Genomic DNA, 22500 nt, shown 5'->3' with positions numbered 1-22500 from the left:
GTGTGTGTGTGTCTGTGTGTGTGTGTGTGTGTGTGTGTGTGTGTGAGAGAGAGAGAGACAGAGAAGTCTTTCTCCTTCCAGCATTTACGAGGGGCTTATCAGTGATCGACGATACTTTAACTTTACGCATGCAGCGGAGCTAACACACACACACACACACACACACACACACACGCACGCACGCACGCACGCGCGCGCCACTCATAACGTGTGTGTTGTTTTTTTTTGTGATTGACAGACGTGGTCAGCAAGTGTTCCTGCGTCCGGAGGAGAGTTCAGCTGCGCTGACCAACAGACTGACCGCTGCCCTGTCCGAAACACTACAGGTTAGTCCTCTCCTCTCCTCTCCTCTGCCCTGTCCGAAACACTACAGGTTAGTCCTCTCCTCTCCTCTCCTCTGCCCTGTCCGAAACACTACAGGTTAGTCCTCTCCTCTCCTCTCCTCTGACTGCTGCCCTGTCCGAAACAGTACAGGTTAGACTGCTCCTCCTCTCCTCTCCTCTCCTCTCCTCTCCTCTCCTCCCCTCTCCCCTCCTCTGACCACTGCCCTGTCAGAAATCCTTTCCTCTCCTCTCCTCTCCTCTCCTCTCCTCTCCTCTCCTCTCCTCTCCTCTCCTCTCCTCTCCTCTCCTCGTCCAGACTCAGGTCAGTTTGCGTGTGTTTGATATTGTAGAGATATCAAACACTGCTGCCCCTCTCCGTCCTCTGTGTGTGTGTGCGTGTGTGTGTGTGTGCTCTCTCGGTGCAGTCTGCTCTCCTCATGGTACTCTTCTTCGTCACACTGTCCTGAGTAGAGATCTGTTTGGAAAGAAAATGCTCCCTAGGTCCTCCTCCTCAGACCTTCCTCTTCCATCATCACTTTCAATTTGGTACATCTGGCCGGCTCGTCAGTTACAGGCTCATGGATTCCAGTTCTCAGTCATTTGGATTCCAGTGGGTCTTCTGTGAAAGCATGCTTGCTGCGCACCGAAAATAACAGATCTCACAAGCTCAAAACGCAAACGTGTTGTGAGCTTGTAGATCGGCTATTTTCGGCAAATCGTTATTGTAGTAGTAGAAGTGATCAAACTAGGAATATAATACAAGTTTAGAAGCATCTTCCATGAGCACGAATGCTCTCAGAAAAGCAAAGTGGATTATGCCTCAAATCTGTGCTTTCTTCAGCTTGTCTTCAGCTGTTTTGTGGGAAAAGCAAAGCAGCAACAATAGGTCTAGAATGATCGTACCTTAAAACGTCATAAGTTACATTTTCAGTCTTGGGGTTTCATGTTGCTTCATTCCATGTAGGCTACTTTGTGCTCGGGCGTCTTTCCCTCTGTGTTAATGTGGGACTGCCGTGTTGTTGCGCTGGAGAGTAACTTGAGTACACATTTTACCTAAGTATTGTACCAATTTTGAGGTATTTGTACTTCACTTGAGTATGTCAAATATTCAGCAGGCTACTTAGTAGATCGACACAATGGACCGTCACCATTGATATGCAGATTATGCATCCAAGGTCGCTAATTTCCTGTTATTTCAAGCTGTGACACTCGGCGTCAATTGGCAGGTTTTGTTAGCGGGGTGCGAAAACTGCATGCGAATGGCTGTGTGTGCAGCGGATGGCTGTGTGTGCGGATGGCTGTGTGTGCAGCGGATGGCTGTGTGTGCGGATGGCTGTGTGTGCTGGCAAACTGCGGATGGCTGTGTGTTGATGGCTGTGTGCGGGCATGCGTGCATCTTCAAACTGCCAGGGTGGCTACCGACAGAGGATTGTGAGAATCAGGGTTCCAGGAAAGTACTTTTACGATATTATTTCATGGAATGGATGGATGGATGGATGCACAGGATTGCATCATCCTTTGTGGAAAACTACTTCAATGCATTCATTCACCTATAGCACAGTGGGACCGCCAGCGGTCCTTTGAAGGGTTTCCAGGTGGTCCCCAGATAAATGATGGACAAATGGACGTACCCTTATTAGATCTTGAGAGCATAAAATTATACCAAATGGACCTGTGAAGGTTAAATGATCGTTTCCCTGTTATCTACCAACATCAATACAACAAAGAGAAAAACAATACCGGTAGATGAATAAAAGAGATTAATAAAGGAACATTTCATAACATAATTAATAAACGGGTATACAATTGAGATTGACCAAAGTTGATGTGTCTGATTGAGAGCGACCGTGGGAAGCAAGAGAGCTGTACTTGAGTGAAGTCTGTAAATTGTTCCAAGTGCGCGGCACTTGAAGGCATGATTTTCCAAACTCATAGTGGAGGAATGCGTTGTCCCAAGCATCAACTAGTCCTGAGAGCGTGTGTATGATAAGACATGGTTTTCCATTGTAAAAGAGAATTTAAATAAGAAGGTGAACTCTCAATTAAAGGTATATATTCAGTGATTTACCTTAATTCAAATATCACATCTTTGTTTTGTTTTGTTGTGATAATCCTCCCTACTATAGAGTGTGCTGACCATAATATGGTCAGAACACTCTATAGTTCCTCCCTGTCCCCAGTTAATCCCTGGGGGTAAAATAAAACCTTGATGGAGTGGGGGCGGGCCTTTGTGTGCGTGCTGTTGGCCTGTCGCGTGTCACTGCCACTGTAGTGCGTGCCGTGCATGTGTTACCGGGCGGACCAGGGTTTTGTCCAAATTACTGAATGCTCATTTAAAGCTTTATACTAGATGAATACAAACCAATGCTGGTCTCTCCTAGTCGCAAAGGGAGGGCCAACCAACCTTTTATTGTACAGTATGCACTATGCAGTGATGGGTGTCGATATCTTTTTATCTTTTTTATGGATTCCTGTAGTTTTTAGGACTTATTTATACTCAGAGTATTGTCTTGCACTGATATATTTATTATTGTATGAGCCTGTGTTGTCTTTTTAACTAGGAGAAACGTCATTTCGGTTTTTTACTGCTGCTACAGTTGGAAATAATGACAAAATAAAGTAATCTTGAATCTTGAATATGCCCACCCCAATCCGCCTCAAATAGCTTCTCCACACCGCCAGGTTACAACTTGCCTCCTCAAATCCGGCGTGCAGCGCTTTAGTGCGGTTGCTTGCAATCCAAAACATTAGCCACACTTTTTTGAGTTTGAGGAGTCTTCTTCTTCTTCTTCACACGTTCGCGCTTGTAATTAGTGCCTGCCCAACGGCACCGGCCCCCTGCGGCTAAATCATGAAATATTAACGTTCATATCCACGGCTGTGTGATTTCTAGCAGCAGCTTGTGCAAAAAAGCACTCGTTGAAATGGAGTAGTTGTATGGTCTAATTTGGCATCATTTAACCTGAGGCGGGCTGAAGCTGTTAGAGCAGTTGATGCATTCACTCTGTTCTTGTTGCTATTATTTCTCATAATGAGCGAACCCTCTCTCTCTCTCTCTGAAATACACAGTTTGTATAGTATGTGTTTTTTCAGTGGATTTTGGGGACGTGTGTGTGCGTGCACGCGTCGTAGAGGGATTTAATGTCGTTGGCAGAGAGATGAAAAGATGTTTGATTGGCTTCCAGTATGGACATGTTTAACTCTGATCCAATTACCTAGGCACGCACACACACACACACACACGCGCACGTGCGTGCACACGCACACAAACATATTGAGCAGCCACACATCAAACATGTAGTCTCAATAAATGAGAGGAAATATCTGCTCACCAACTTCATCAGTACGCGGTGAGGGCAATGATCGTGTGTGTGTGTGTGTGTGTGTGTGATTTACCAATACAATCTCATGTTTGGAGCGACAAGCGGACATTTCAGACGTGCTCTCACATAATTACTTGCCTTTGTGATGTATGGCTTTGTTTGTGTTTTGTGTGTGTGTGTGTGCGTCATTCATGCATGCATGCGTGTTTGTCTTTAAAGAGCCACTTCAACCTTTTTGCAACTAGATCTTATTTTAATGATGTTTAGGACAGAAGACATACTTTCCTGGGCCGTGTAATGTGTGTTTAGATATTGTAGTCATGGCTCCAGGTTCACGACCAACATTTGTCATCTCTCCCTGGACTACAAGTCCCACCTCCACGCAGCCTCCCCCCCTCTCCCCACAAGGAGGGGAAGTGCAGCAAAGCTTTATGGGCATTGTAGGAATACAGCAATCCAGTCAAACCCTAGTCAAACACACAGACTTCATACTTCTTTTGTGCCATAGGGTGCAAATTTCAAATTGTGCTACTGTTATCTACTGCGACTGTGGCTCAGGAGGTAGAGCAGGTCGTCCAATGATCCGTGGGTCGGCGGTTCGAATCCCGGCTCCTCCTGTCTACATGTCGAAGTGTCCTTGGGCAAGACACTGAACCCCAAATTGCTCCCGATGTGCTGGTTGGTACCTTGCATGGCTTCCGCCGCAATCGGTGTATGAATGGGTGAATGTAATGCACACCAATCTATGTAAAGCGCCTTGGATAAAGGCGCTATATAAATGCACCATTTACCATTGACAAATACTATTAACATTGAGTGACTGCAGTTTCTTCCAGCGGTGAAATGTCCCACGAACGCCTGGGGGTATTTAGGACCATTAAATCAGTGTAAAATCACGGCATCAAAAGGCCCGCCAACACACATTTTAGTCGACTAAATCAACTATAGATTTAGTCGACAAAAACTTTTGATTTTTCGTTCGACTAAAATCTGACTAAACACACATTCCGGGTGACTAAAATGTGACTAAATCTATATGAAAACTATTCCAGAGACTATGACTAAAAACTATGACTAAAAACAAACACTGCACGCGACAGAGAGGACGCGCCCACTTGTTGCTGTTCAAAGACCTGCCCTGCTGCATTCCTACGTGCGTACATGGCAACCTGCTTTGTTGTGTGAGTGGTTTGCTGCCAACAGCCCGTGGGCCCACACACACACATACACACACACACACACACACACACACACACACACACACACACACACGCGTAGCATCAATCTATGTTTACTCTGTCATTATTACGGCACAGTGTGTCCTTTAAGGACAGCCGTCCCCCAATTTTAATATGAATCTGAATCGACTTCACACAATTACAGGGTGAATTTTTATTATTTTGTGTGTGGCAGGCTCTAAGTTTTACAGGAACAGTTGGAACACACGCCCACACACACATGCACACACACACACACACACACACACACACACACACACACACACACACACACACACACACACACACACATGCACACACATATGATCTAGATTCAGACACCTATGTGATCTCATTTTGTGAAGAATGGCGCAGCACTATAGTTGGCTGTCCAATTCATTTGAGTTACTCTTGTGTTTTTGCTAAAAGAGAGAGACTTTTAAAGGGAGGTTTAAAGTCAAGCACTTTGATGTTGTCTGTTTAAAGCCACAGTAGTTATGGCTCCAGGTGACACATTTTGAATGTATTAATGTTCCGAAAATACAGACTAGAGATTCACATTTGAGCAAGAATTGTGCCGCACTAACGCACTCACACACACACACACACACACACACACACACACACACACACACACACACACACACACACACACACTTTCACACCATGTGTGTCAGTATGGCGGTCTGTTCCTACAATGTGTATGATGTCGTATCGTAATGTTTACGAGTCGTAATGTTTACGTCCGTCAGGACTGAAACCCTCAAAGATCAAAAAGTGTGCAAGCTCAAGTGCAGAGCCTTGACAAAAAAACTCAACTGAGGAATGCAAACATTCTAAACAAACCAAAACAACGCACCGTTTTCCAAACGTAAGGTCATTCAGCTAACCGCATACAGACACAAACTAAGTGTCAAACACTAGAGATAGAGTGAACCTTCAAAGACCGTCCAGTTGTAGCTGTAATGCACCAACGTGAACGACAAATGGGCTTTAAATACACAAACAAATCAGGGCAACGACACTGCAACTAAACTCAGCTGTGGCGGTTGACACAGGGGTGTGGTAGGTAACACGGAGGTGGGCATAACACAACCAAAATGCAAGGCCAAAAACCACCAGAGAGCTACTGTATAGGCCAGTCAATCTAAGCTTAAAACGGCCATAGCTGACATCACAAATGTGTTGACCTCATCACATTTGGGCACATTTAGGCAAGTGGCTATGGCCTAATGTAGCCCAAGGAGTGTTTTTTGTGCTAAACTAACGCTTGGAATGGGTTCAGAATCATGAGAACCCCCTAGTTTGACACGTCACATGCTACTTAAAGCATATTGGTATTATTATTATTATTATTTTTGCCTTATATAGGTTGTACCCCAACTTTCAACTCCTGAGGGGTTATTTGGATGACCCTGACGGTCATAAAAAAAGCTTGAACGATTACTATTGCAATTTCTTCGGTATTCTGTTGCTTAGCAACGTAGAATCCACTATGTAACAGGTCCCGCGATTGTCATTTAACCAACCCGAAACATACTTTTGGTAAGCGAAATACTATCGTTTTAGATAAATGAATCGGACGCAAAAACCAAGATTGTTTTTGGTCTTGAAAGCAGAATCTGAGATACTTACTTCTAAGAAGCTGTGTCCCCAGAGAAAGCACACGTCGGCAGGTTCAGCGGCCAAAATACAGATAGTTCTGGGGGTCCTTGACAAGTTTGAACATCACTGATACGTTGTTCATGATTTAGGAGACGTTGTGTAGAATCCTCAGGCCTCACTTAACGGATTAACCCATTTTGGGCGGGAACCCCTTTTGGTGTTTTAAGCATTAGGCCTATGTTATACTTTAGCTATTGAAAAATAGCAGATCTACAAACTTGTAGGTCTGCTATTTTTGAAAAATCGTGAAAATGTGCCTCAAATCTTTGAATATTCTTTCAGAGTTTCAGTTTTTAACTCAAATCTTTGCTTCTGGAGAGGTCCCCTGAAACAAAATATTTTCAGATGGGGGGTTGGCGGCATATTACATGTCCTTGACATGAAATATTGAGCACCACTGATATAGAAACATGAGGTTTTTCAGAAAAAAATACATTCTTAAAATCTCGACGTCAGGCCTAATCGGATTAAAGCCAGTGCTGTTTGGTGTTCTGCTGGAGCAGAAAATGAGCCCTAATCCGCGGGAAATAATTCACATCACACATATTTGTGGGCGGGGCCAAGCACATTGGTTTAGTTGTGGATTTGGAAAGATAATAATCAGGGTTCTCTCAGGCGAGCGGATAAATAAACAGGCACAATAACTGAGCTTGTTGAGCTGCCACGTTAATTCAGTCAGCCATCCTGCCGACACTGCAAGTGTTTTGGCTAATCTCCCAAGACCCACATTTTAACAGGCAATTATGTATGGGCACTGAATTTTGCCCCTTCACCTCCTGTCATAGTCACATCCGTATTCCATGCTTTTTGCGCAGTGTTAATGTGTTGTTTTTGTGCTAAACTAATGCTTGGGAATGGGTTCAGAATCATGAGAACCCCCTAGTTTGACAGGCTACTTAAAGCATATTGTTATTATTATTTTTGCCTTTATATAGGTTGGTAATGGTACCCCAACTTTCAACTCCTGAATTTACAATGATCCACTAATCATTTCATTCGCCATTTTTTTATATGTTATTTGGATGACCCTGACGATCATAAAAAAACACCTCCTGTCATGTTCACATCCGTATTCCGTCTTATAATGTGCCAAATGTGGGCATTTTTTGGGGGCACAGGCAGTATGTAAACAATGGATATCTGGGGAGGATGTGGGCAGTTCTTTATTTATCGGCAGTTGAATATGGCTTTTTGATGCCAACACTTTGCCACTTTTTTTACTCAAGTACATTTTGAATTCCGGAAATGTACTTGTAACAAAGTATTTCTACGTACATTGCAGTATTAACTGATTTATCGCCGACATCGCCTTTTGACGCCTGTTTTCTAATAGCGTTCAGCGCTGACATCGCCTTTGGAGTGGACGCCTGTTTTAATATCAATTGAACACTAATTGAACACTAATTGGCAGAGATGGTTTAAGTATGCCTAAATTAAAAAATTTAAAAATGTTTCAGGTGAGAAAAAAAATACAAAAAAAACCCCAGATGATTTCAACTGAATATTTAGGAGAATTCATGGAAGGGCAACCTTCTGAGAGCTTCGCAGGCAAAGGCAATAATCAACATACAAATCTCAAAATGGATCAGAAAGACCTCACAGACACTCTAGTGTTAAAACACTGATTCAGAATGACAGAACCATCACTGTAGCGAAGTTCAGAGTGATGGTAAATACTAGGGATGTCCCACTGAATTTGTAGACGTGAACATTATGTTAGACTTTTGATCAGTTGATAGATTAGTATATTACATAATGCATCAACTAAACTCAGTTGATAGATTAGTACATTACATAATGCATCAACTAAACTCAGTTGATAGATTAAAACATTACATAATGCATCAACTATAAACTCAGTTGATAGATTAAAACATTACATAATGCATCACTGTCAGTGATGGATTAATATACGTAATACATCACTGGAGTCACTTGATAGATTAATCAATCGTGCATGAATCATTTCACCACTAGTAATTACAACAGAGTTGTTATTCGAGAGAGAGAGACAGAGAGCTATAGAGACAGAGAGCTAGAGAGACAGAGAGAGAGATGGCTCTGTCTCTGTGCCATCTGCTTCAGTGTTGTGTGTGTGGGTGTGATTGTGTAGCCTGTAACTGTATGAGCTTACGGGTGAGTGCTGCAAATGTGTGTGTGTGCGTGCATGTTTGGCTCATGGCCTAATGCATTCATAGAGTACATAGGATATATATAATTATATACGCCATGTATGGGAATCCATTTCTAATCCCCCCCCCCCCCCCCCCCCCCCTCTGGGTCTCGCATGCGGGTGTTTTCACCACTCAACTGCTTCTGACAGACATACTAGGGGTTGGAACCCCTAGGCATCCAGCGAGCCCAACCCACTAGTCACTTTGAGTGGCACCACACAAAGCCACAGGTGAACATGTACTGTATGTCGAACATTACTATTACTAACCCTGACCCCCTAAACATAACATTACTATTACTAACCCTAACCCCCCAAACCTAAACATAACATTACTATTACTAACCCTAACCCCCCAAACCTAAACATAACATTACTATTACTAACCCTGACCCCCCAAACCTAAACATAACATTACTATTACTAAACCTGACCCCCCAAACCTAAACATAACATTACTATTACTAACCCTAACCCCCCAAACACAAACCTAAACATAACATTACTATTACTAACCCTAACCCCCCAAACACAAACCTAAACATAACATTACTATTACTAACCCTAACCCCCCAAACACAAACCTAAACATAACATTACTATTACTAACCCTAACCCCCCAAACCCCAAACATAACCGCAAGACATTACTATTACTAATCCTAACCCCTCAAACCCCAAACCTACACATAACCGCAAGCATGTCACAACGCATGTCGGAAAAACGTCAACTTCACTTCATCCGCAAAAAAATTGCTGTTTGCGGTGGACACAAAAATTAATGTGTGAGCAGGACTCGAACCCACTCAACCCAGCAGGTATGGATTGAAAGTCTATTGCCTAACGAGCCATGCTATGAGCTGGCTGCTGGAATGCTTTTATAGAAGTCTACTACATTATTTATTTGCCTCATTGCTTTATTTTATGGCATGTGGCCATTTCTATCCTACTATAAATATGCACGTAATGCACGAGAACCGTTTGCCCCACCGACTTCAACTTCGACACACGTGTTCCACACCCCCACAGGGAGTGCAGTGCCCGGTATCGAGTCGGTCGGACCCACGGTTCTCCAGAACCACCACAAAAGGCTCTGGTCAGGCTCTGCCAGTGGGCCTAATGAGCCAAAGTCCCCTCACCTGTGCAATTTCCAGCCTCTGCCTCAGCCAATTGATTGCCATGGCAACCCCACACCTGCAAATTGATTACTTAACCACTCCACTTTTCGCAGTCAGTTTGCACTCTTCAGACACAGGCGGAGTGGCAGATACAGAGATCTCCATGTGGGACACAGACAGACAGACAGTTAAAACAGGTGCTACAGTATGACAAGTTGACAACGGGTATTGTTAGGTTCCAAAGTTGCATCGTTCTCAAGTAGGCCGGTGGCCGACAGGCACGTACAGGTTCTGTCAATGACACAATTTGTATCTCAGGGATATACGTATAAGTGAGACATTTACAGATGTGTTGCATGGCTCCTGTCACTCAAGTTTTTGACATTCCACGCTGTGTGTGTGTGTGTGTGTGTGTGTGTGTGTGTGTGTGTGGTATGAGTTTGTGCCTTGAGTTTTAGATTACACTTACTCACACTGTGTGTGTGTGTGTGTGTGTGTGTGTGTCTGTGCTTGCTTGCTGTGCACACAGAACGTGTGTATTTAAGAGGTGCTGAGGAATCAAGGAGCCACAGGTTAATCTCCTGTCAACCTCCAGCAGAGCAGATGTAAGGATTAATATGTCATGAAAAGAGGTGTGTGTGTGTGTGTGTGTGTGTGTGTGTGTGTGTGTGTGTGTGTGTGTGTGTCGGAAGGGAAAGGCGTGTATGTCTGATTCTGTCAGTCATGTGTGCATGTGATTTTGGGTGAGTGAGTGTACAGTGTACAGTGTGTGTGTGTGTGTGAGTGTACAGTGTGTGTGTGTGTGTGTGTGTGTGTACAGTGTGTGTGTGTGCTTATGCTCAATGCAGCCATCTTGCATGCGTGCAGCGGGGATAACCTCTGGCATACTGTATATACTTACTGTGTGTCAGGGTGGCCGGTAGAGCGACCGGATGGTTCCCGGTTCGATCCCTGTGGGCTCCCCCAGAGCTGGTGGTGTCAAAGTGTCCTTGAGGGAGACTCTGAACCCCCGTTTGCTCTCGGATGAGCAGGTTGGTTTTGATTGATTGGAGTTTTTATTCCACAGTATATGTACAGTAGATTAGAATGGGGTACATTTCAAACAAAAGCACAACAACTGTTACTTCGTGGACGACACCGTGATTATAGGCATTACACTTGTTTACAACAGGGTCCACCATTTTCAATTCATCACAACATTTAGAGATGTACAAATTGCGGTATTAGTCCGGCAGTCGAGGTGGACGGGTGGGAAATTTGGAATATAGTTTTTTTCATTGGCCTAAAATATTGTCTATATATATATGTATTCATGAATCCACTTGCTGACCGGCTGTTGGAATTGGGCAATTTGTTTTATAGGGTTTCATACAATTCTGAATCCATTCCAAACATTTAGTTTTGCACAAAATACACTCCTTGGGCTAATAACAGCCATAACCGCTTGCCAAAACTTCCTGACCTCATCACAAATGTGCTGACCTCATCACATTTGTCATGACGTCTATGGCCGTTTTTAGCCCAAGGAGTGTTTTTTGTGCAAAACTAATGCTTGGAATGGATTAAAGGGATATTTCACTTTAAAAAAAACTTTTGGTCATTTGATCATCTACTCAGGCTTATGTGAACACTCCAGACAGTTTTTAAGTTGCTTCAGTCAGTATTTAGATATTTGATATTAAGTTTATCTGCCCCGCCCCATTCCTATACATTATTATTCCCATTATAACGTAAAACTCAATTTTAACCATGATAGATTCATCGAAAACAACCCAGCCTATTTTATGTTGACCGATAATGTCCCTCCAATAGGTGATGGGGCCGTGGTTTGTCATTTACTGTTTTCATTTATATTTAATAATTTTTTTTTATTTTGTGAGGAGGAGCTTATTTTCCCACTTTAAACATAAGAAGCCTGTCGGCTGCCGGACTATACACAAAAAAAAACAGGAAATCATCATATGAAGCACTAGGACTAGAATTGGTTTGGTGGGTAGGTCTCGTGTAGCTGGGCATTTTGAAGGAACACTGTAGCTCTCAAGTCAAAAAGGTGTGGGTGCCTCTGATGTAGACATAGCACTCTAGTGTATACGCATAGTTTCATTATATAGATAAACATGGTAATAAAACATGAGTCACCATAAGGTTCTTAAGTCATACGTAAGAACCTTATAGTGACTCATGTTTTATTACCATGTAAGTCGCTCTGTATTGAGAGTGTCTACTAAATGCCTAAATTGTAAATTGCATACCTTACCACCTGCCCACCTGCACCGCCACATGCACCCGCCACAGCACTAATGCATCTCTTTAACATAATAATCATAGCGTTTCATCACAGGCACTTTAGCTCGGAACACTTTATGTGAGTGTTTAATCACAGGGACGGGTTCAAAGTGCTGCGCAGAGACCAGGGAGGTCCGTCCACGTAATGTGTCCCCGTGTGAGAAAGGACAAAAGTTCCATCATGTTCCGCTGGCAAATGGAAGCAAAAGCTACGAACCAATCATTATGCATTATTTATAAAACGGTGTCTCTCTGTCTGCTTGAGTATCCCTCAATATGTCTCTCTTTCTCTCTCCATCTCTCTCTCCCCCTCCAACTCTCCATCTCTCTTTGTCTCTCTCTCTGTGTCTCTCTCCCTTGACCTCTATCTCCACCCCCCCCCCCCTCTCTCTCTCTCTCTCTGTGCTCACTCTCTCGTGTCTCTATCTATCTCTCCATCTCTCTCTCTCTCTCTCTCTCTCTCTCTCTCTCTCTCTCTCTCTCTCTCTCTCTCTCTCTCTCTGTCTATCTCCCTTGACCTCTATCTCCACCCCCCTCTCTCTCTCTCTCTCTCTCTCTCTCTCTCTCTCTGTGTGTGTTCATAATAGCCTCCCAATATTCCGAGGCAGGCGGAGCAGCAGATGGCTAGATAGGGTCAGAGTGAATTCAGCCATGAACTTAAACTGACATTCCATCACTTCAGCTTCCACGCCGTAATTGGTCGGATTGGACACACCGGCACGCAAACTTAAATAAGATACAAAGCTCCACCTGCTCAGTGGAGACGTTGGAAAGGTTTCGATGCCCTGCTTGGTCTTATCCACACAGTGCTGTGACTCTCGCTCTCTCTCTCTCTCTCTCATCTTGTCGTAGGTCTCTCTCTCTCTCTCTCTCTCTCTCTCTCTCTCCTCTTGTCGTAGGCGTTTGTAAATAAACGAGTGGTTTTGTTCAGGATGCGTTCGGTGTGACTCACTTCAGGGGTCGGCTGAGATCACATCGTTTCGCTTTGATCAGAATGAATACACGGCATTGATACGAGCGCAGAGGCAGCGGCTTATGTAAGCTCCGTGTGGTCGTCGATAAACACAGGATGGTCGTTCTGGGCACATCTCTCTCTCTCTCTCTCTCTCTCTCTCTCTCTCTCGTAGTTACTGTAACTTCCACTTATTTTTGGTAATACAAGCAGTTGAGACGAATAAGAGTCCACACTAATTATCCATAATGTATTCATCATAAGTGAGCAGGACAGATGGGAGGGGTCAGAATAAATTATGGACCTAGTTTAGTTATTCGTCTCAACCTGTTGTTGTTTCATTTTTTTTCATTTAAAAATGGAATCATGCAAATGTGAGGATCCACCATCTTACTTACGATATATGCATATGATATATTTCTAGTATTGATACTTTTACTAAAGTAAAACAAGCTGGTGAAACATTGACACAATGTGGAGGCCGCCGGGCCGATCCGCTAGCCACGCACGGCCTGCCTGTTGGAGCGCTCGCTCAGATAAATGACCAGCGACACCAAGCAGGGCACCTTGACTGTCGTCTGCAGCGACCTTGTAATGCGCAGCTGTGCCTCCCTCTGTGTGTGTGTGTGTGTGTGTGTGTGTGTGTGTGTGCGCGTGTGTGTGTGTGTGCGTGTGTGTGCCTGCGTGTGCATACGCATGTTCTCCTTGATAAATGTACCTCAAGGCTGCTGAATTTTATCTAGATTGCATCCATTCCACGTGTGTGTGTGCTTGCGTGTGAGCGTGCGTGCACGCAGCCTACACATTATTCCGTTCTGCGTGTTTTTTTTTACTTAAGTGAAACTCATATCGCTGTGGGCGAGTGTGTGTGTGTGTGTGTGTGTGTGTGTGTGAGCGTGTGTGTGAGCATGTGTGTGTGTGTGTGTGTGTGTGTGCATGCACTGCGTTTGCCGTTGATCAGGACCCCCCGCTGACGGTGCGCTCTGCGCGGTCCGCTGGGTTTTAAGCACGCTGTCACATCAGCTACAACGTCTGCTCTGAGCTGCACTGTGCACACACACACACACACACACACACACACACACACACACACACACACACACACACACACACACACACATTCCTCAGTGTTAACAGCAGTGGAAGAAGTTCTGCTGTTTTCACTGAAATGTGCACTGTATGTATTGCATTAGGCTACGGACCCCCATTTAATGGCATTTCTATCTATGGGACCCCCACTTCATATTGTAAAAGACCCATAAGGGTCCATTTGGTTCCAAACTATCATTTAGCTGGGGACCCACTGGAACTCCCTCAAGGACCCCTGGGGGTCCCCACTTTGGGAACCACTGCCTTACCAATGGGTAGCCTACAGATGGAACCAAATGGACACGTAAAGTTCCGTGGTTCTTGAAAATGTAATAAAAAGAATAATAATAATAATAATAAAAAGTTTTAGATTCACTGGCCTACTTCCCTGGTTATTTTAATTGCCTTTTTTGTGGCTTTCGCCTTTATTTTCTTTATTTTCATGGAGGGACAGACAGTAGGCTGACAGGAAATGGGGAGAGAGATGGGGGGGGGGGGGGGGGGAAGACATGCAGTAAAGGCCGTCGGGATCGGGAGTCGAACCCGCAGCACACTGCCAGACTGGATTACCAGCCAAGGTGCCTGCACCATTGAGTCATGGCCCAGGCCTTTAATTGCCTTTTAAAAAAAAATGTTTCTTATGAGAGTGCCTCTCTTCCCTCGTCCATCCGCACAAACGATGGCTTTTAGTTTTTTAATGTTCCGTGGTCCTGGAGTCATCTGCAGAAAGCACTTCACTTCTTATTTTACCATTTGATTGCTTTCTTGGCCCAGGGCTGCGTCACAATAAAATATGTAGTCCAGGTGCTTGTAGTAGCGACCAGAGTGGACACTTCTTCACGATTGACTTGCCTCGTCTCTTTGCTGCCTCTAAGCCAATGGGAGACGTACCCATAAAACCCATAGTCTGAACGGCATAAAACCCATACTCTGAATGGCACACACACTGATTATACTGTAGAGTAGATAACCCTAACCCTTTGATGGCATTTTGACCAAACATTTGTGTTTGATGGGCTATCTGCCCATCAAACAAAAATGTTTGGTCAAACCATGTGACTCCCATTGGAAAAGCATTGAGGCGGCCATCAAACACAGCAATACACAGGACAGGTATTTGATGCGTGTGTATGAGGCATACAGTATATGTCCACAACTTTTATTAAACTTTAATCTAAGTTAGTCTATAAAAAAGAAGCTGCATTTGTTCGAATGGATCCAAATGTTGTTTGTTATTTAGTTTCAAGCTCTTGGTAATACTTGATTATGACACGTATTATGATTATAATTCATAATCATAATACGGTTATATATCAAAGGGCAAAATACAGTAGAGGGCGGGGGGGGGGGGGTGCAAGGTTTCTTCCTGTCAGCGACAACATACAAGTAGTATTATTAACATTGTTAAGTAATGGTAGTAATGGTAATAAATTAAATTACTTGTTGCGCCCACTATTAGTGGCTGTAGATAATATTGGCATGCTAATAGCCTACAGTCCACACTGTAAACAGAGATTAGCAACATGCTAATAGCCTATACAGTCCAATGTAAACAGAGATTAGCAACAGTCAAAGGTTGAGCATGCACGATAATGGCTATCGACAACTCCTGCCAACTCCCAGTCACAACATATGGCTTTACGCGCATGATTGTGATCCCTCTGGGTCCTACTGGGCTTGTGTTTCATAATAAACTAACTCTGTCCCCATTAACAATGCCCTATAGACCCCTGGAAGATGGAGTCTGTCCCTGTTACAATGCCCTATAGACCCCTGGGAGATGGAGTCTGTCCCTGTTACAATGCACTATAGACCCCTGGGAGATGGAGTCTGTCCCTGTTACAATGCCCTATAGACCTCTGGGAGATGGAGTCTGTCCCTGTTACAATGCACTATAGACCCCTGGGAGATGGAGTCTGTCCCTGTTACAATGCCCTATAGACCCCTGGGAGATGAAGTCTGTCTCCATTAACAATCCGCTATAGACCCCTGGGAGATGGAGTCTGTCCCTGTTACAATGCCCTATAGACCCCTGGGAGATGTCTGTCCCTGTTACAATGCCCTATAGACCCCTGGGAGATGGAGTCTGTCCCTGTTACAATACCCTATAGACCCCTGGGAGATGGAGTCTGTCCCTGTTACAATGCCCTATAGACCCCAGATGGGGTCTGTCCCTGTTACAATGCTCTAAAGAGCGTCGCAGTCCCACCCCCTACCAGGGCCCAGGAAATGATTCCCCGTTCAATTTCCTCATAGACATTTCAAAAAGTATTTATTTAAAGACCTTTTAAGCCTCGTACAAAGCCAACTCGAGTTGTGACAAATCATGACAACAAACACAATTTTTCGGGCCAAACAAATAATTAGAAAGAAGAAGAAAACGGCAGGTTACAACACATTTTTTCTTGTTTTTCTTCTTTGTAATTATTGTATTATTGTGTTTGTTGTCATGATTTGTCACGAGTCGAGTTGGCTTCGCTTAAAAGTCTTTATATAAATACTTTTTGAAATGTCTATGTGAAAAATGCATTGGGAATGATTTCCTGCATGGGCCCTGGTAGAGGGCGGGACTGCGACGCTCTATAGACCCCTGGGAGATGGAGTCTGTCTGTGTTACAATGCACTAGACAGATGAAGTCTGTCCCCGTTACAATGTGCTGTAGACCCTTGGGAGATGTAGTCTGTCCCCGTGGCACTCTGTGCCGCACTATGAGCTTGTAGATCTGCTATTTTTCAACAGCTAAAGTTTAAAATAGGTCCTTCAAGTAATGAAGTGGTTGAAAGGCCTTTCATGATGTCTTTCCTTAGTCACACTGTACTGTATTTCATACATAAACATAGAACACGTTCCAGTTATTGGCGTTATTTTTAGATTTTTGGGGGATTGTTTATGTTTCACAGCGTTATACAGAACGATACAGTAACCATACAGTATACCTGAGTCATGGATTGGGTTTAGACTAACGTCGTTGAACAGTTCATGGATCATCAGGATGTTTGGATTCACTTCATAACACGTCTTTGCTGCGAGGACCATTTCCGGCCGCGCAAATTCACTTACATCATAAATAACGATCATATCAAACGGAAACTAGCGACCTCCTCGAATAGAGTCCACACCAGTCCGATCCTCTATATTTATAGAGCACACTTTACAATGTCAGAGTTACCAAAGTGCTGCCCAAGATATCTACACTTTTTGGAAAAAGTTCTTCCTCCTTATATTATATTATACTTATATAATACTTGATGATCATGTTTTAGGGTGGAGGAAAAAAAAGTGGCACTCCATCTTTTAACTAACGTGGGAAGTTTGGAAAACTCCTTTACACCCAAAATGTAAATCTTGGCCCTTATAGGATCCAACATTTAAGGAGCAAAAGTATAGTAAAACATCCTCCTTTTTTTTTGTCTTTTCAATGCTGACGGCTGAAAATACTCTTCCGTTGTATAAGCGGTGTGTGGGGGCGGAAGTTAGCCCAGTGTATAGTTGCTACAGCCATACGCTGGGTGGGATTCCTCCTACGCATCGCTTATACAACGGAACAGTGTGGATGGATGGATGCTGGTCTGAGTTGCATAGGGTCGAGGTGCATAAGGGCAGCAGGGATACGGTATGAGTAATCATTGGATGTGATTACATCTTTACATAGATTGTGCATCACATTCACCCATTCACACACATTCACACACCTTTACATATTGTGTATTACATTCACCTATACACACACACACACACACACACACACACACATTCACATATACCGATGGTGGAGGAAACCATGCAAGGCACATCGTGAGCAATTTGGGGTTCAGAGTCTTGCAGTTACCATCCGGTCACTCTACCCCTGAGTCACCGCTGTTTTTTTGTACATCTATTTCTGAGTTTGGAGTGGTTTGTTTTTCCATTACACCAAAGAAAGAATTCTCCTTGTACATCCATTAGCTACCTGTGAGTGGATGTTGTCCATCTTCCTATTTCTCCACTCGTAGGTTTTTACACAGTACGTATATGATTCATTCGTGCCCGGGTAGTGCCCTGAGCTGAACGACAGTCTATACATCCGTGGTTTTCAACCCTTTTCATATTTGGCATTTGATCCACAGAACCACCATTTGATGACATTTAGCCTCGCAGACCCAAAACCAAAAAAATATCGTTGGCTAAGATTTTGTCCACAATTCGATGCTGTTGGCAAACGTTCAAAATGACAATCTTCTACATTCTCTAATTGTGTAGACTTCTTTTAACCCATTCTGAACGGGAACCCATGTTGGTGTTAGCATCATGTTATGCTTTAGATATTGAAAAATAGCAGATCTACAAGCTCATAGCGCGCCACCGAGTGGCGCGCTACGAGCTTGTAGGTCTGCTATTTTTTTTAAATCGAAGAACGACTGACATTTTTAGAATCTGATCTCAGGTGAGAATGGGTTAATCAGACCAGTGTGTGTCCAGTGGAAACCTAGTATGAATCTGATCTCAGGTCAGAATGGGTTAAATGAAATGAAATGGACCCGTACGGTTCCATTTCGTTCCATTTGTACACTCAGATTAATTAGTGTCACAGTCAGCCACTGTTATAAAGGACTGGCACAGATGTTCCCATGTCAAACATCAAAAGGCATGAATGCAGTCAGTGTGAAGCAGGTCCCAATTAGTTACCAAAAACCCATTTAGACCTGAGACCAGCAGAATCTCTACAAATGTCCGGCTATTTTGGGTCCATCGCACAGCGCCCCATCGCACAGCAAGACAAAACAAAAAGCATTGATCAGTGCGATCAGTCACTGTCTGCCACTCGCTCTCCAGGCTGTTTGTTTTGTTTGTTGCTGATACTCCTGATTGTGCGTGCGTGTGTGTGTGTGTGTGTGTGTGTGTGTGTGTGTGTGTGTGTGTGCGTGTGCGTGTGTGTGTGTGTGTGTGTGTGTGTGTGAGAGAGAGAGAGAGAGAATGGAGGAGGAAATGAAAGAGATAAGAGAAGGGAGAGGCGCTCAACACGCCGCCTCTCCACCCAGACGTGGTGAAAAGTACATTTTTGTGTGATGTGACACATTGTGAACTTTGTACAGTAGATCTGCTATTTTCTAAAGTTGTTATACATTTGATAACTTGAAACGGGACATTCTGCGTAATCGGTATACATTTAGTTTTGGCATTTTAAGTACAGTGCAGAGAAACAGCGAGTTGAGAAAACAGGCTTGAAAGGTTCTGCAGTGGACAGTTCTGACATTTATTTCAGACATGCTCTAGTATGTCTGCCTGTGCTTTTTTTTTTTTTTAAAACACAACATCTGTTTTTCTCCTGGTGAAAAGCTTGAGGTTGCACGATGACAGCCCCTCAGTCAAGCTGGGTCATTTTTTGTATGCAAATACTAGTACACGTGCGTGCGTGCGTGTGGCTGAAATCATGTGGTCATATTGCACTTTCTCCCTCTCTCTCTCTCTCTCTCTCTCTCTCCCCCCCCCTCTCTCTCTCTCTCTCTCACTAATGGTGTGTGTGTGTGTGTGTGTGTGTGTGTGTGTGTGTGTGTGTGTGTGTGACTGTGTGTGTGTGTTGTGTTATAGAGAAGTGCATTTTACATTGATCTACGTGCACTGCACATTGATAATGGCGATTGATCCCTGCTAGACAGACACACACACACACACACACACACACACACACACACTGAGGTCGGCATCCCTCGCGCCCATATGTGCCTGACTCTAAAAGTGCTCACTGTACTGTATACACTTCTCAACATGTGGATCTCACACACACACACACACACACACACACACACACACCACACACACACACACACACACACACTCGGCTCTTGGATATCCCTGGCCTGCACATAAAGTACTTTTAGATTTCCCTGTGGAGAAACTGTCTGTTGAGTGAAGGTGAAATGCTAGCCTGTGTGTGTGTGTGTGTGTGTGTGTGACTGTGTGTGACTGTGTGTGTGTGTGTGTGTGTGTGTGTGTGTGTGTGTGACTGTGTGTGTGTGTGACTGTGTGTGTGTGTGTGTGTGTGTGTGTGTGTGTGTGTGGAATCGGCCTCCATCGCCACCTGACGACCCACAAGGACCAATAAGGAGGACAGTCGTACTCGGATACGAGTGACCGCCGATGATGATGGTGTGTGTGTGTGTGTGTGTGTGAGATTCTTCAGTTCAGGATACCAATTTGGTCCAATCATGTAACGTAACGTAACACCTATGCATGACACAAGGATGAACGCGTCTAGCCACTGGCAGCGTTGAATGATGTGAATTGGAACATTACCGCACCAAATTGAAGCTGATGAATTATCCGTGTAGGAGTTATATATATCATATCCTTCTGTCTGCTGATATGCTGTCAGTTTATATGATACACTTCTCAGCGGTATAGTGTACCAGAAAGCCACGTTGTGCTAAATTGCTGCGGCTGTACGTTTCTGTGATGGATCCATTAGGGCTGTACACGTCCGCTTAACCCATTTAGACCTGATGTCGACATTTAAAAACAGTTTTCTGAAAAACTCTTTTTTCTATGTCAGTGTATGTCAATATGTATATTTGGTCGCCGACCCCCATCTGTAAATATGTCCCCCCCCCCCCCCCCCCCCAGAAGCAAAGAGTTGAGTTATAAACGTTCGCTCCGAAAGAATATGTATTCAAATATTTGCGCCACATTTTCAAGAATTTTCAAAAATAGCAGATCTACAAGCTCGCAGCGCGGCACTCCGTGCACTCCGTGCCACGCTATGAGCTTGTAGATCTGCTATTTTTCAATAGCTAAAGTATAACACAGTGCTTAAAACGCCAAAAGGGGTTCCCGCCGAAAGTTGGTTAATTTGAGCCCATTTATGTGTCTGCACCCCGGCGTGACAGTGATTTAGATTGGAGGCCGTTCTCATCTCCATCGGAGACGGAACATCTCCCATCTCTGCGGCGTGTGTGTGGCTGGCTGGCTGGCAGAATGCTCCCTCCTTTACTCAACTCAACTCAACTCAAATGTTTTATAGCACATTTAAGTTCCCCTCGGTTTAAATTTGATGAACACATTGTTTTACTATACAAGGTACCCTCGCCCCTTTCATCTGGCCCCATGAATCATTTATCAACTTACGACATTATCTTTTCACCATGATGACTGTACGATGACTGATTTGGTTTGGATTGGTTAGCCGATCTACATGACGTAAATTATCCTTTGTGTTACGTCATATTTCAGGCTAGGGATGCCAGTAACGGATAGTTTCCCAGCCGGTTAGCCGATAGGATTAACCGGGTCATTAACGGATAGTGGTTGATTTTTTTTTATTTTTTAATAGGCTACCCCAAATGTAATATGGGTTAAATATGTAGGCTACATAATTAAAGTTGGTAGACGAATGGTATACATTTATTTATGCTCCTTTTTAAAAGACAAACAAAAAAGCAACATTTAACAATATAAATAAATTGTTGTCAATAAACGACGCATCGCTGACTTTTCGCTGACGAGAAAACCCTCAAACATCGATAGCACATGGCTAACTTTTGATAGCCGTAAGCCGTGACAGTGTGGAGACGGATAGGAGGAGGAGGAGGAAGCGGCAGCGGCTGTAAACGTTCTCCCTCCAGGCCAAATGGCCAATAATGGATTTAATAATGTAGGTCTCTGCATTGATACAGTCGACATGTGTTAATCTCGTCTCGCTGTTACTCGCTTACATTTTGACTACCGCAAAGCTACCGTTGTAACTTGTATCCAACTAGCCATTGAAGTACAACAGAGAACGGGGACATTGAGGGGGCAGAAAACAGAGCCCGAGCGCTGTTCATATACAGCCTGGAGTGTGACAAGCTGGGCGGCGCAAATAGCAATTTTAGGCATGTGTGCAACTTGACAACTGTTTAAAGTATTGTACAGTGACAACTACAGTCTCTGTAATGTTTATGTTGTACTATTACTAAAAACAATCTAAAATAAAGGGATTTAAGATCAGAACACGCATTTATTATTATGCAAATTAACCGTTAAAGCTGATAAAATATACGGATGTTTCTTAACGGTCGGCTAACCGGTTAGCCGGTTAACCCCTGACATCCCTATTTCAGGCACATATGACGTAAATTCTCATTTCATTGTCAATGGCAAATGTGAGACGTGACGGGACAAAAAGCTGTATATAGGAGAGGCTCAAAAAAAATAAACAAAAAAGGAAAATAGCAGATGTACAAGCAACGAACCACTGTTCAAATTTTTCTAAACGGACGTTATTTAAATCTTTTCAGCAAAATGTAGGACGTATGCTTACTGGCCTATAAATAATTTAAATCTGAAATGACACAGATGCTTTTGTTGGTTTTCAATGTGTTAAAAATACAAGCCCCGGA

At 43.7% G+C, this 22500-nt stretch overlaps 1 protein-coding gene across 1 annotated transcript in view; it reads left to right on the top strand.

Annotated features, from left to right (window-relative positions):
• Positions 1-22500, top strand: part of pde2a (phosphodiesterase 2A) — a 229510-nt gene that overhangs the window by 61347 nt on the left and 145663 nt on the right. Inside the window, exon 2 of the mRNA XM_080772141.1 lies at positions 239-326. Within this exon, the coding sequence (XP_080628267.1) occupies positions 239-326 (88 nt within the window). The remainder of the gene's footprint in view (positions 1-238; positions 327-22500) is intronic.

Source organism: Protomyctophum bolini (assembly GCF_963924005.1).
Source record: "Protomyctophum bolini genome assembly, chromosome: 9".
NCBI classification, from domain to species: Eukaryota; Metazoa; Chordata; class Actinopteri; order Myctophiformes; family Myctophidae; genus Protomyctophum; species Protomyctophum bolini.
Note: the sequence above shows the minus strand (reverse complement) of the source record. Positions and strands in the feature narration are given on the sequence as shown.